At 40.0% G+C, this 14,434-nt stretch overlaps 1 protein-coding gene across 1 annotated transcript in view; it reads left to right on the top strand.

Annotated features, from left to right (window-relative positions):
- The window catches only part of LOC138785269 (uncharacterized), a 98,647-nt gene that overhangs the window by 26,237 nt on the left and 57,976 nt on the right, over positions 1 to 14,434 (top strand). The window contains exon 6 of the mRNA XM_069961062.1: positions 2,549 to 2,848. Within this exon, the coding sequence (XP_069817163.1) occupies positions 2,549 to 2,848 (300 nt within the window). The remainder of the gene's footprint in view (positions 1 to 2,548; positions 2,849 to 14,434) is intronic.

The following is a 14,434-nucleotide window of genomic DNA, read 5'->3' as shown; positions in this document are numbered from 1 at the left end:
GTAGCTATAGAGCCATTTGCTCTCTTGATCCGTCAGTCACCAATTTACAAGGGAGTGATCAATGGCATGCGGGAAGACCACATAGGTTTTTATGCTGAATACATGGTTCTGACTCACAGGACACCTTACTGGTTGCCATACAAGTTATAGAAAGCTTTGGTTCCTTTTCAGGCCTACAGATTAATTGGACTAAGTCCTTTTTTATGATGCAGCAGGAGGGTGGGTATGCCCAAGTGTCTGTATATTGTAGAGCATGCAGCTGTTTCCATTCCTCTATATTTTTTTAAGCGACTCCACTCCCTCTTTCATCCCTTTGTGTGGGGCTTCAATAGATCTAAACTAAAATTAAACTGCCATTATGGTACAATCCACAACCTACCCATTTATCGAACAACTTAGAGCCTTCGTTTTGGATAAGTGGGGTTAGCTTAATCTCAGATGTTTATAGGGATAACAGTTTCCATACTTTTCAACACTTTAAGGGTGCCTTCACACCTAGCGACTCGCAGCGTTAATAACGCTGCAAGTCGGCTAGGTCCTGGCAGATCACTGTCATTACATACACGCAGCGGTCTGAACGACCGCTGCGTGTATGTAATTCTGCCGGCCGCTTAACCCCTTCTGATGCCGCCCGCCTCCTGCTCCCGCTCTGTATACATACCTCATCGCTCCACGGGGTCCCGGCGTCCTGCTCTTGCGCCCGGCCAATCAGTGTGTTGCCCTGCCGCAGCCACTGATTGGCCGGGCGGGAGAGCAGGACGCCGGGACCCCGTGGAGCGAGGAGGTATGTATACAGAGCGGGAGCAGGAGGCGGGCGGCATCAGAAGGGGTTAAGCGGCCGGCAGAATTACATACACGCAGCGGTCGTTCAGACCGCTGCGTGTATGTAATGACAGTGATCTGCCAGGACCTAGCCGACTTGCAGCGTTATTAACGCTGCGAGTCGGTAGGTGTGAAGGCACCCTTAAACTAAATTTGGTATTTCTAGAGACTCCTTTTATAGATATTTGCAGCTACGTCACACCTTCAACTGTTTCCCAGTACTAGTAAAGCGCTCTCCAAATACCCTCTCATAGAGATTATTAGGTCCCAGGGGACATATCTCGGCCATCATTTCATATTTACTCAGATCTAAACTAGACTTAGAACCTCTTCCGGTTAGAGCAAAATGGGACTAAACTATATTAGATAAATCTGGCAAGATTTGGTAGGATATGCTGTCCTCCTATATGAGTGTATCACCGGCCGCTAATAATAAAATCATACAGCTGTAAATCACTTACCAAAGTTATCTAACCCCTGTTAGATTACATAGGATGGGCAGATATCCTAATACTGAATGTCACCGATGCAGAGTAACTGTCGGATTTTTGGCACATGTGGGGATGCCGTCTGATCCGGGACTTCTGGAACGAGGTACTGAATGTGCTAACGACTATATTGGGAGTTCCAATATCTTTTAGACCCCAAGATTTGCTTGTTTGGTATTTTAGATGAGGAGCAATGGTCTCACCACCTGAGGATATTCATCAGGGAGGCCTCTTTATGGCTAGAAAGTTATAGCCATCAGGTGGATGGATAGCTGACCACCCACACTGAGAAAATGGAAATTAATGGAATGTTACTGTATGAATATGTCACTTACAAAAATAGAGGCTGCGTTTATAAATTTGATAAAGTATAGGGACAATGGTGTTCTTCTCCTTTAACCGACTATACTCCTAATCAGTATATCTGAACACCGACGGAGATGAACGCTTTGTCTGAATAGGTGTATCTATAACGTTTGTATGTCTTTTTATTGAATTGTATGCTATGTTGAATTGCTTATAACTTGTACATTTGATATTCAAACTTCAATAAAACGTGTTTTAAAAAAAAAGAAGTTTTTAACTGCAGTCAATTTCCTGGTGAGAAAAAGCCAAAATGCTAAGTTGCTGATTTTTGGTCACATCAAATCCAGAAATAAAGTGATAAAAAAAATAGCATATACGCAAGCAAGGTCCCTATAGAAAGTACAGATCATGATGCAAAAATGACACTTCACACAGCCCCATAGAACAAAGGATAAAAGCATTGTAAGGATAATAATAGAGCAATTTTAAACAAAAGTTTACATTTTTTAAAAGCAATAAAATAAAATTTATGTAAGTTGCCTATCGTAATCGTACTGACTTGAGACACCTAGATAACGTCAGTTTTACCATAGGGTGAACAGTGTAAACACAAAATCCCCCAACATGAAAACAAATATCTTTTTTTACCCCAAATTTCATTGCGCAAATAATTTTTTTTTTTCTGGTTTCGCAGCATATTTTATGAAAAAATTAAATCTGTCATTGCAAAATACAATGGATGTCGCACAAAATATGGGCTCATGTGGGTCTTTATGTAAAAAAAATGCAACCACTATGGCCTTTTAAACATGAAGACAAAACAAAAGTACAAAAATGAAAAGTGGCTGAGGAAGGCTGGGGTTAAGGAAAAAGAAACATCTACAGATATAATAATGGTGGGTGTTTCTCCCATGTTTCTTCTCTCTCTACAGACAGGGTGAACTTTGTAGACGATCACCGATCAGATCTTATTATTAGGATAACAGATATAGATCCAGTTCTATGTGATCTCCGGGAGAGGCTGACTCAGGAACAATACAATGATATGATGGAGAAGGAAACATCCCAGGAGAAGATGGAGAAACTGTGCGATATTATCAGACACTGGGAGGACACTGAGAAGTATGCGGTGTATATGGTGCTCCGAAATTACAATGAAGAGATCATCAGAGACTTGGAAACGGAGGAGAGAATTTATCATGAGCAGTGGATGTTGCACTTAGTTAATGTTGGTAAGTATAGCTGTATTTCATCAAAGGTTGCACATAGTTTTATGAATTTGTACATATTTACTGCTCTGCTTGAAGGTCTTTCTGGAAAAGTTTAAGACTTCTACAGATGTATGCAATAAACTATGCAAAATCATAAATGTCATTGATTATAAGTATCACTAGCTGATATGATGGGCTAGTACACACATTTTTAACTTAAAAATAAGAATAGGTTGCCGTCCCTTTTTTGCTACTATTGGTATTGTTGCAACTAGGTTCTTAATGAAATTACTAAATTTTGTTACTAGTTGTTTTTTAAAGGACAAGTGCCATGAAAAACTTTTTCCCAGTAATTGAAGCACATTACAAAGTTATATAACTGTGTAATATGCTTCAATCACCTATCTGCCTCCCTTCCCTGTCTTTTACCCCCTCCACCCCCCCCCCACCAGGAAGTGCACTAAACTCACACAGACCTGATTACTGTTGTCACTGTCACCAAGCTCTTCTCTCACCTCCTTCTCCTGTTACACTAGCCTCCCCCCTCCCCTGCCTTGTCAGGTGACTCTGCTTGCTCAGCTCCCATTGGCTAAACAACTGCAAGCCATCACTTGTCACATGTCATGCTTATCTTCCCTCTGACTGACTCCGCACATAGGCAGCCCCGCCCCCCCACCTCATACCCTCTCTCCTGCTGCCGTGGACTCAGCCCTCCTGCTGATGACTCATCCTCACAAGAAGGAGCTGCCTGGTGACGGTGACGACAGTCATTAGGTCTGTGTGAGTTTCTTACACTTCCTGGTGGGAGGTGGAGGGGGGAAAAGACAGGGAAGGGAGGCAGATAGGTGATTGAAGCATATTACAGAGTTATATAACTTTGTAATGTGCTTCAATTACTGGGAAAAAGTTTTTCATGGCACTTGTCCTTTAAGCATTCTTTGTCATTGTAGAGATCTATGATATAAAGTATTGTCAGAGATCTGTTATGTAGAAATGGCTTACTGTGCTGTTGGATTCGCTTCAAAATGGTTGCTATGGCTGACATATTATTTGCTTCCCTTGGTGTTTTCACACTGACGAATAGGCAAGGAATTGAGTGTTTTCTGCTTGAAATTCCTCGCCTGTTTAGCCCTGGCAGAATAGAAGCAGAATTCGAGCGGAATTCAAGGCCCATTGACTTCTATAGGATTGCTCTAGTTGAATCAGCAGCAGAAAATTCTGCCAAGTGTAACAACAACAGAGTGGAAATCCCATTGAACACAATGAGACATTGCTCTGTGTATATTTTACAGGAGGAATTTCAAGCAGAATTTAAGAGCGGATTCCGCTTCAAATTCATCACCTTTTTCTCAGTGTGCACGTACCCAAAGGACTCACACTGAGCAATAGATGCTTAATTTCAGGCGGATTCAGCGTGAAATTCTGCCAGTTTAAATTGATCATAGCACTTCCACATTGTTTTCAATGGGCTTTGCGCTGTACTGTTCACACAGCTGAATTTCCACCCACTTTACTGTTCACACAGCTGAATTTCCACCCACTTTTTTCTGTCGTGCATCGACCTTCTGCCACCTTCCGTGACGTGTCACTTCTTTAGGCGGAATCCGCCAGAGCTATCCCGTAGAAGTCAATGGGGGCTTGAATTCTGCTTGAAACTCTGCTTGAATTCCGCTCAAATTCTGCTCCTATTTGGCAGAAAAGAAGAGGAATTTCAAGCAGAAATCTTTCCTCTTCAAGGGTAAGACATGTCTCTGTGACATGTCAAAAGTTTTTTAAAACGACAGGTACATGTCAGGTGCGATGCCCTGACCCGTGGGGGCCACTCCGCAGTGCAGGTGTTACTAGCAGGCAGGAAGCGGGGCAGCTGCAGGGTATAGAATTGTCACGGTACTGGCACGAGGGTGGCACAGCTGTAGGCCGGTCTGCGGTACTATGCGGGATACTGGGCATGCGATTCTTCGCTATACCTAGTCGGGGCACCAGATAAGGGACACCAATGCCAGGGTTCAGTAACAGCGGTGGTTACAAGTTTATTGTAACTGAGGTAACTGGTAGCAACAGTCTCTTCCGGATGCAACCGGGTATATAGCAGGTTTAAACAGACAGAGCAAAGGTGGTGCTGCTTAGGCTGAGGTGAAGCGTGCTGGATGATGGGAGTAGTAGTGATAGAGGAATAGAGAGGCTGGGTGGATTATAGTACTTGCGGTGAATACCTTGAGTTGATGAGGAGATGGAGAACAGGAACGACACCCAGATGAGAGGATACTCCAGGCACTTGAGCAGGCGGACAGCCAGCAACTGTTACAGCAGAGCACCAACCAGGGGCGGATTAACGTTACCATAGGCCCCGGGCTGTTTACCAAGCCTGGGCCCCCCCACCCCACTGTAACTATGGCAGCATTAGTACAGGATAGATAATGTCATGATATCCTGATTTGTGCAAAATTGCCATAAAAAAACTGTGATTTTTTTGCAAATCATGGCGGAAGTGCAGCCAGGAGACAATACACCATTGAAAGTATAAGTCTTTTTGGGTGATCATGGGCCCCCCAGGAGCTCAGGGCCCTGGGCTGCCGCCCGAAACGCCCCTATTATAATCCACTATTGGCACCAACCACTCTTATAAAGGTGAAGAGCGCCGCAGGAACACATCTGTCCTCTCTGAGGTAGAGGGCAGAACTCACACAGACAACCTATTCCTTTTGTGGCAGGGAATAGACTTACTTGCAAGAGGAAGTCACATGGTAACCCCTGGCCAAAGCTAGACGGCCATTGGAGGAACCATGGTTATGGGGCACGGTCACGTGATCACCAGCCTTTGCATACCACTGCACATAGTTATGCACACAAGATATACACGTGAACCTGAGAGCAATAGGGATTACACAGTAAACAGTTGCAGTGCATATAGTTTCCAGGACAGGCATGGCTATAGCAATAAAAGTAACTTAAAGTGGAAAACAGACAGCATGTTCTGGGACACTGCATAGGAACCGGACAGAAGACACAAGCAGGCAGAGACAAAGTCAATAACCAGCAATGAGAACACAGACTGGGGTTAGTTATATAGGAGGCCAGGGCTCTGATCCAGAACATAATTGGACCATGTAGAAAATGGCGTTGGCACCTGTAGTTTATGGCTCGCCGCAGTAGGATGACATCAGAGAGGTTTCTTTATAAAATGGAGATTTATTGCTTCTTCTTTAAAAGTAGTGAAATTTACAGAAATGAATAGAAAAGAATATCAGAGAAACGTCTTACAGCCCTTAGTGTCCATAGTTCATATGAGTCCTTTGAAGTGAAGGGTTTGTCTTACAAATCGTCACGAGCTTCAGGCAGCTGTTGCTTCACTCAAGCATCCTGGGAGACATTCCTTCCTTCACGCTTCCATCATGGATTCCTCACGCTTACATCACAACCTTCTCCTTGAAGGCTCTGGATCCTTCTTGTGACATAGGACTCATACCTTCTGTACAGCCCTGATCCAACCAACCTCCATCTTGGTAACTACCATCTTATATAGGTTCATGACTCACTGTCAATGTCATGTGTGGGTGTGTTTATTATAATTGAGCGTGTGTGTCTGCACATATATGACCATAACATATATAGAACTCTTTCTCTATGCATCAGCATAACCTGTTTCCAGCTATGGATGTATAGTTATCGTGCTGTGTACAGCATTACCACTCTACATAGTCATGTAACCGTGAATAGTGCTGTGTACACTTATGTATCTATTTCCAACTTATACACGTCTCCTTAGTATAGAATATGATATTATAATGTCAGTATTACAATCACTTTATACAGTGAATAGTGTTGTGCTGTTATGGTGAGGTCAGCAGTATATATATGACTTACATTATATTATACCAAGATATTGTTCATTGTAAAACACATCATATTTAACATTTCCCCCTCTTGAGGATGAAATACATTGTATTGACTCCTCAAAGTATCTAGACTTTCCAATGAACAATACCTTTTATACATTAGAGATCACGGAATCTTCTTTCTTCATTCTTCTTATAAACACACAGACAACGTCTATCACTTTAATAACAAGTCTATAAAAATTATCAATTTACCCATAATAGATTTGTAGCATTTAAATTATTATGTTATGAGAAACTGTGATTTGATTTTATAAAAAGATAGAATTCTAGCTAGGCCTAGTCTAAAAAATGTATCTTCTTGTCTTCATCTGGATCCATGGAAAACCTTTTATTCTTCTTGGTGTAACAAAGTCTTTAGGTTATACATTCCTTTGTTGTTAATTAATCAAAATAAGATTGGCAAAGTCTTTTGAAAAATAATTCCTTCACTGAAAAAGTAAACAACAAATGAATGTCTTGATATTATCCCCCATGCAATAATCCATCTCTTTTCCTTTGCATGGTAAAGAGTCTTTGAGTCTTTGTCTCTCTGGAATTGAAGCTGTCAGCTAACACCTGCTAGGCTACTGAAAAAACACATAAAGAGTTAACACTTCTTGACCCCCCTTGTTTGTGCAAACGACTTCCTCATTTCATCTGACTTCTGTAGTCTTTACAAGGGTCATCTTTAACTCTGTAACGTCAGTACCTAGAGCAGACATCTTGTAACATAACATAGTCATTTCTCATCCAGATTGTGGAGATAAAGATTTAGCTTATAGCACAAAGTCCATTGTTCTCAGACTTTAGGAACAATCTTTTCCAACAACTCGCTGAGGTGGATAGAATCTTGTATAACTTACACTTGATAAAAGCATAGTCCAGCAACCATCACTTACATATGCCATCTTTTGTCCTTTGCCATCATGACCACTGGAGGAGATTTAATGAAATGAACAAAGTCTTTTAAAACTCACTTGTAGACTTGCTGCTAGCAGAAGAGGATTGTGCAAAGTTTCAGCTTTCCTCACACTCTGCCCACTCGACTTCCGGTCATGGCATCTGTAGTTGGCTTGACATAGTTAAAAATGTAACAAACAAAAGAATGTCAATCATGAAGATACTTTAGCATAGTCCCAGGATAGATCACCTGAAGAAAGTTCAATAGCCATCTAGAAGCTTGTGGTACTAGAAATCTCAGCATGCCAGTTGATCAAAGAAAAGAATAGTAAAACAGTCCATGATTTATCTGTTCCCTTCAAGTGCTTTACTTGGATAAGAATTACAACTCAGTCTCTTTCTCTGGCTACTGGTCATCAACGCTGGAAAAAATCAAAAATCTATACAAAAATTCTAGGCTTTGATGTCTTGATTGAAGATCTACTTTTTCTTCCCTATCCTACACCAAAAACTTGGTGATTATTGCTATCCTATGATAATCACAGTGTACCATAGCATATCACTCTATTTTACCTTAACTATTCCCATATCTATTTTACTCAAAAATCTCATTTACTAGAATGTTCATGTATGTATTCAGTAAGAATAGAATATGGTCTTGCAATAGTTAGATCACTTTAACCTCTTAAGGACATAGGACGTACCGGTACGTCCTATGTCCTCATTAGCACTTCAAAGCGGGGCCGCGCGGCGGCCCCGCTTTGAAGTGCCGCGATCCCGGGTGCCGCGTGTAGCCCGGGACCGCCGCTATTAGCGGGCACGGTCCGATCGCCGTGCCCGCTAATTAGCTAATCGGAGGCAGCTGTCAAAGTTGACAGCTGCCTCCGATTACCGGAGGCAACGTTTCCCTGGTGTCTAGTGGGGGAGATCGCTCCTCCGGGACCTTGTCCCGGAGGAGCGATCTCCGTTACTGATGCCGGCCGGGGACGCGTCCAAGATGGCGCCGTCCTCGGCTCGGCACTCGTTTGTTTCCGGCTGCAGCAGCCGAAAGCAAACGAGTGCCGATCTCATGGATCTCTGCAGCATATCTATGCTGCAGAGATCTCTATGAGAGATCAAAGTATATATACTAGAAGTCCCCTAGGGGGGCTTCTAGTATATGTGTAAAAAAAAAAAAAAAAACGTGTTGTTAATAGTAAAAATCCCCCTCCCCTAATAAAAGTCTGAATCACCCCCCTTTTCCCAGGTTTTAAATAAAAGTAAACAAATAAATAAATAAATAAACATGTTTGGTATCGCCGCGTGCGTAATCGCCCGAACTATTAATTAATCACATTCCTGATCTCGTACGGTAAACGGCGTCAGCGCAAAAAAATCCCAAAGTGCAAAATTGCGCATTTTTGGTCGCATCAAATCCAGAAAAAATGTAATAAAAAGCGATCAAAAAGTCGTATATGCGCAATCAAGGTACCGATAGAAAGATCACATCATGGCGCAAAAAATGACACCTCGCACAGCCCCATAGACCAAAGGATAAAAGCGCTATAAGCCTGGGAATGGAGCGATTTTAAGGAATGTATATTGGTTAACAACGGTTTGAATTTTTTACAGGCCATCAGATACAATATAAGTTATACATGTTATATATCGTTTTAATCGTAACGACTTGAGGAACATGCATAACAAGTCAGTTTTACCCCAGGGCGAATGGCGTAAAAACACATTTCCCCCAAATAAAAGAAATGCGTTTTTTTTTTTCAATTTCACCACACTTTGAATTTTTTTCTGGTTTCGCAGTGTACTTTATGCAAAAATTCAGCCTGTAATTGCAAAGTACAATTAGTGACGCAAAAAATAAGGGGTCATGTGGGTTTCTAGGTGGAAAAATGCAAGTGCTATGACCTTTTAAACACAAGGAGGAAAAACCGAAAACGTAAAAACGAAAATGGGCCATGTCCTTAAAGGGTTAAATTATCTTAAAGCATGAAATGATGTTTTCAACATTATTCAGATAGAATAAATAACAGAATGTTTCATTCAATGAATATGTTACCAAAAATAATATTATCAAAAGTCCAGACTATTGTAACCATATTCAGTGAAGAAGCATTACCACAATTTACCAAAAATATAGTTTGAATGTTTTTACCTTTAAAAAACACCATTCCTAATCAATGAAACAATATTATTGTTATAGACCTTGTTTTGTTAAAAGTCAGTGTGCTTTCACATGTTCTTATATTACATACTACTTCCTTTATTTACTGGAACACTATCACCACATGTATTTGCTATATTTATAAATAATACCGCAATATAATATTATTGACCTTCTATAACCACCATATTTGTATGAGTGAATGAAATATTTTATGTGATATGTCTTGCTATTCTTGGCAGACAGTTATCTTCTTGTAACCTGAGGCAGACATCAGTAGTATCGTAGTTCTAATGAGAACACATTAAAAATAAACATACCCAAATGAAACATAAAGTTGTGTGTATATATGTGTGTGTATATATTCATATTGTTATCAAACACATATGCTCGTAGATATATGTACACACTGTGGGCCACATGTATCATCCGGCGACTGGCTGATTTTCGGCGGAAAGTGCCGATTTGCGTCTTTTTTTAAGCAAAAATGGCGGATTTGCGAATAAAATATTCGCAAATCGGCACTTTCCGCCGAGTACGCCAGGGGGCGGAAAGGGGGCGGAAAAGGGGCGGAGAGTGGGCGGAACGGAGGGCGCGGACTCAGAGTCCGCGCGATTTATCATCCGTTCCGCCAAAATGTACGCCGAAAACCTACTCCAGTCCTCAGCTGGCGTAGGTTTTCGGCGGTGCGCAACGTCGCGCACGGGATTTATGTAGAGGCAGTCCGCCTCTACATAAATCTCCGTAGCGCCGGAGCTGCGGGGGCATTTTTACGTCCGGCGTAAAAAACGCCGGACTTAATAAATGCCTCCCTGTGTGTTCACACATTTGTGTTGTGTATTGGACTTCTCAACTGAAAGAACTGAAATGACACCATCAAATAGTCCTGTAAGAAACTGAAACAACATTTGTTAAAGAATGAACTTAAACTTCTGATAATGACATATTTATAATGACATGATTAAATATAACCCCTAAACCATTATGTATCTCTGAAAATGTGTCTTTGTATATTATTTGGATAAACATCAAATAAATATCAGTGTTCTTATGATGATACTCAAGATAATTAAAATATTGTGCACTTAATATTCTTTCCTATATTATCTCATGTTAACCCTTCTAACAAATAAGACACTTTCCTTACTCATGGTTTAGTTACAACACACACACACGCGCGGTACCATACACATACTGAGCAGCTGCTATAACACATGTCACACATCACTTATTCCTGACATGTGTACATTCATTCATCTCAGAGGATTTTCACATTTAATCTCTTCTTAAAAAATAATGCGCATAAAAACCTTAAGTATATTCCTAGGATACTTCTAAAAAATAGATGTTTAATGGATCCAACAAGTCTTGGTGTATTGGTTGTACCTCAATATACCGATTCTTCCATGTTGAAGAAAAATATAGGCCTTTCTTTAAAATATTGTTTTCACAGACGAAAACATATAGACATGAGATACAAGAGAGGGTGAGAGAGGGAGAGAGAGAAAACTTGTATCTGTATTTGTCTCTTATAACTCTAAGGACATTCCAGGCCCTCCTGTTCCCATCAATCACTTATCCAAACACATGCCTATACATGCACTGAATGAGAATAACATGCAACAGTACAATACATTGTTTAATCTCAGCAAATGCAATTCCTCTTATATTAGTGACAGATTTTGTTATGACAAATTAGTTACATCATTAAAAAGCATTGCAAGCTAACACAAAACTATTACTTTACATTCCATCATTAACCACAAGAATGCTCATATTCTCTTTTGTGAAGACTCTATAATGAGAGAAAATATCATTAGAATCACATATCATACATTTAAGAATTTAGCCATTGGGAGTGATTCCTGAAATTAACTACTAGAGTTAATAACAAATGGAAAAGTAATAGATACAATGCAGAATCCTTGTACATACATATGTTTCCTGACTTCTGAATAACCCATACACTTATTTATAGCCTCTGACATTTAAAAAGAATTCCTAGGGGGAGAGGGGGTTATTAGCTTAAAACATATACACTGTATATATCTATACCAGTTACACTTTTAAAACTGTCATTAATTCCCTTTCTATGTTCTCAGGATCTAAACTATGATTATAAGTGCTACGGAATCTGCTGGTGCTATAAAAATAAAAAATATTATTTTTATTATTATCCTTATTATTATGTATTAATTTGCATAGCATTATACATATTAATAATATCTCATATATTACTAATAATACATAATAACTACTTTTTATTCCGTAATTAAATAACTCAAGTCCTAATCTCCAAGCATAGACACCTGAGAACAAAACAGATCCACTGGCAGGAAGACCTGTCAGTCACAGCAGGACCAAAACGCAGATTAACCCTAAAATGCCCAAACACAAACCAGCAGGTGAAGTCGGGTGTGTCCACCAAACACAGTGAGCAGATAAACCAATGTTCAGACGCTGCAAAACTAAACACAGAAACAGAATACAAGAAATCAGCACCTTCTCGGCCGCACAGCACGAGCCGAGGAGTGCATAATGCTCCGCAAAGATACCATCCTGACAGTACACTTTAATGTTGGGTATATACATATATGACCTACAGTATATGTACCATTGGGGCATACACATGGCTACCTCTGGCATTACATGGGTTAAATGCACACTTTCTTTGCTGTTACCATGTGACTCATGTGCAAAAAACAAGGTCTGCACCTCCACAATATATTCAATATTCTTTATTTTAATCAAATCAAAAAGACACAAAGTTAAAAACCTTTAAAACCACACACATGATCCTACCACTGGCCCCAATAAGGCACAGTGACCTACTGATCCACCCCACATAATAATACAGAGATAGCAAGAAATAATTAATAAATATAGCAATAATAATATAAAGTGCAAAAAAAGGTGTATGTAAACTATCTGACCCTATCATTAAGTGCCACAAAGTGCAAGTGCATATAATGGAATAGGACAAAGCAATATCCTGGGGAGAAAAAGAAATAAACAATATACAATAAAGTGAGAAAATATATATAGAAAAATATACAAACAGATAATGTGAACGATCACATATACTATCTCATGGATGGATCAGGCATAGGTGATTGCTTTTCTATATATATTTTCTCACGTTATTGTATATTGTTTACTTCTTTTTCTCCCCAGGATATTGCTTTGTCCTATGTGTAGCCAGGAAGCGCCTCTATTAGCCGGCGCGGGTCCCGTTGCTGCGTCGGCTAATTAAGCACTTCAATGCAGCTGTCAAACCTGACAGGTGCATTGAAGTGCTTCAGACCTCACGTCCCTGGTGTCTAGTGGGACAGATATCCGTTCTTCTGGCCTGCCCGGGCCTCAGCAATGACGCTGATCCCGACTCGGCAATACATTGCAATGGATCACCGATCTGATGGATCATTGCTGTGTATATACACAACATTGATCTCTATGAGAGATCAGTGCTGTGTATATACAAGTCCCCCAGGGGGACTTCTAGTTACAGTAAAAAAAAAGTAAAAAAGTGTTTTTATTAATAAAAAAATCCAAATCACCCCCCTTTTCCCATTTTATAAATATAAATAAACAAATAAATAAAATATTTAGTATCGCCGCGCACGTAATCGCCCGAACTATTAATTAATCACATTCCTGATCTCGTACGGTGAACGGTGTAAGCGCAAAAAAATCCCAAAGTGCAAAATTGCGCATTTTTGGTCGCATCAAATCCAGAAAAAAATGTAATAAAAAGTGATCAAAAAGTCGCATATGCGCAATCAAGGTCCTGATAGGAAGTAAACATCATGGCGCAAAAAAATGACACCTCACACAGCCCCATAGACCAAAGGATAAAAGCGTTATAAGCCTGGGAATCTAGGAAGCAATTTTAAGGAACATATATTTGTTAACAATGTTTCAAATTTTTTAAAAGCCATCAGATACAATAAAAGTTATACATGTTGTAATCGTAACGACTTGAGGAACATGCATAACAAGTCAGTTTTACCCCAGGGCGAATGACGTAAATGTAAAACTCCGGGAAAACCAAACAAATTCCGTGTTTTTTTCATATTGACAGCGCAAATGATTGTTTTCCGGTTTCGCAACATATTTTATGGAAAAATAATGCCTGTCATTGCAAAGTACAATTGGTTTCGCAAAAAATAAGGGCTCATATGGGTCTCTCGGTGAAAAAATGCAAGCGCTATGGACTTTTAAGTATAAAGCGGAAAAAGAAGAGTGCAAAAACGAAAATTGGCTTTGACCTTAAGGGGTTAAAGGTTTTTAACTTTGTGTCTTTGATTGGAATAAAATAAAGAATATTGAATAAATTGTGGAGGTGCAGACCTTGTTTTCCCAGACCCAATTTCTTCTTTGTATAATATGGTTATCCTGGGTCTGGATAGGACTAGAATTCTGGTGTTACTGTATGTGGTGCCCACCTAATGTATATAGTGTCTGATTTTGATGGATGTTATTTGCTTATAATATTATTGCGTACTATCACTTATTAGACCATGTATAAGCACACCTGTGCGCTTTTATGTGCACTAGGAAGCTGGGAGAACACAGAAATGTTGCTCCATGCCAGGTGAGTACAGGGGTCCTTCAACATACTATATCAATTGGTTCTAGTACATCTATTGTATATTAAAAGCATTGTATGTT

The sequence above is a fragment of the Dendropsophus ebraccatus genome, chromosome 1 (assembly GCF_027789765.1).
Source record: "Dendropsophus ebraccatus isolate aDenEbr1 chromosome 1, aDenEbr1.pat, whole genome shotgun sequence".
In the NCBI taxonomy this organism is placed as follows: Eukaryota; Metazoa; Chordata; class Amphibia; order Anura; family Hylidae; genus Dendropsophus; species Dendropsophus ebraccatus.
Note: the sequence above shows the minus strand (reverse complement) of the source record. Positions and strands in the feature narration are given on the sequence as shown.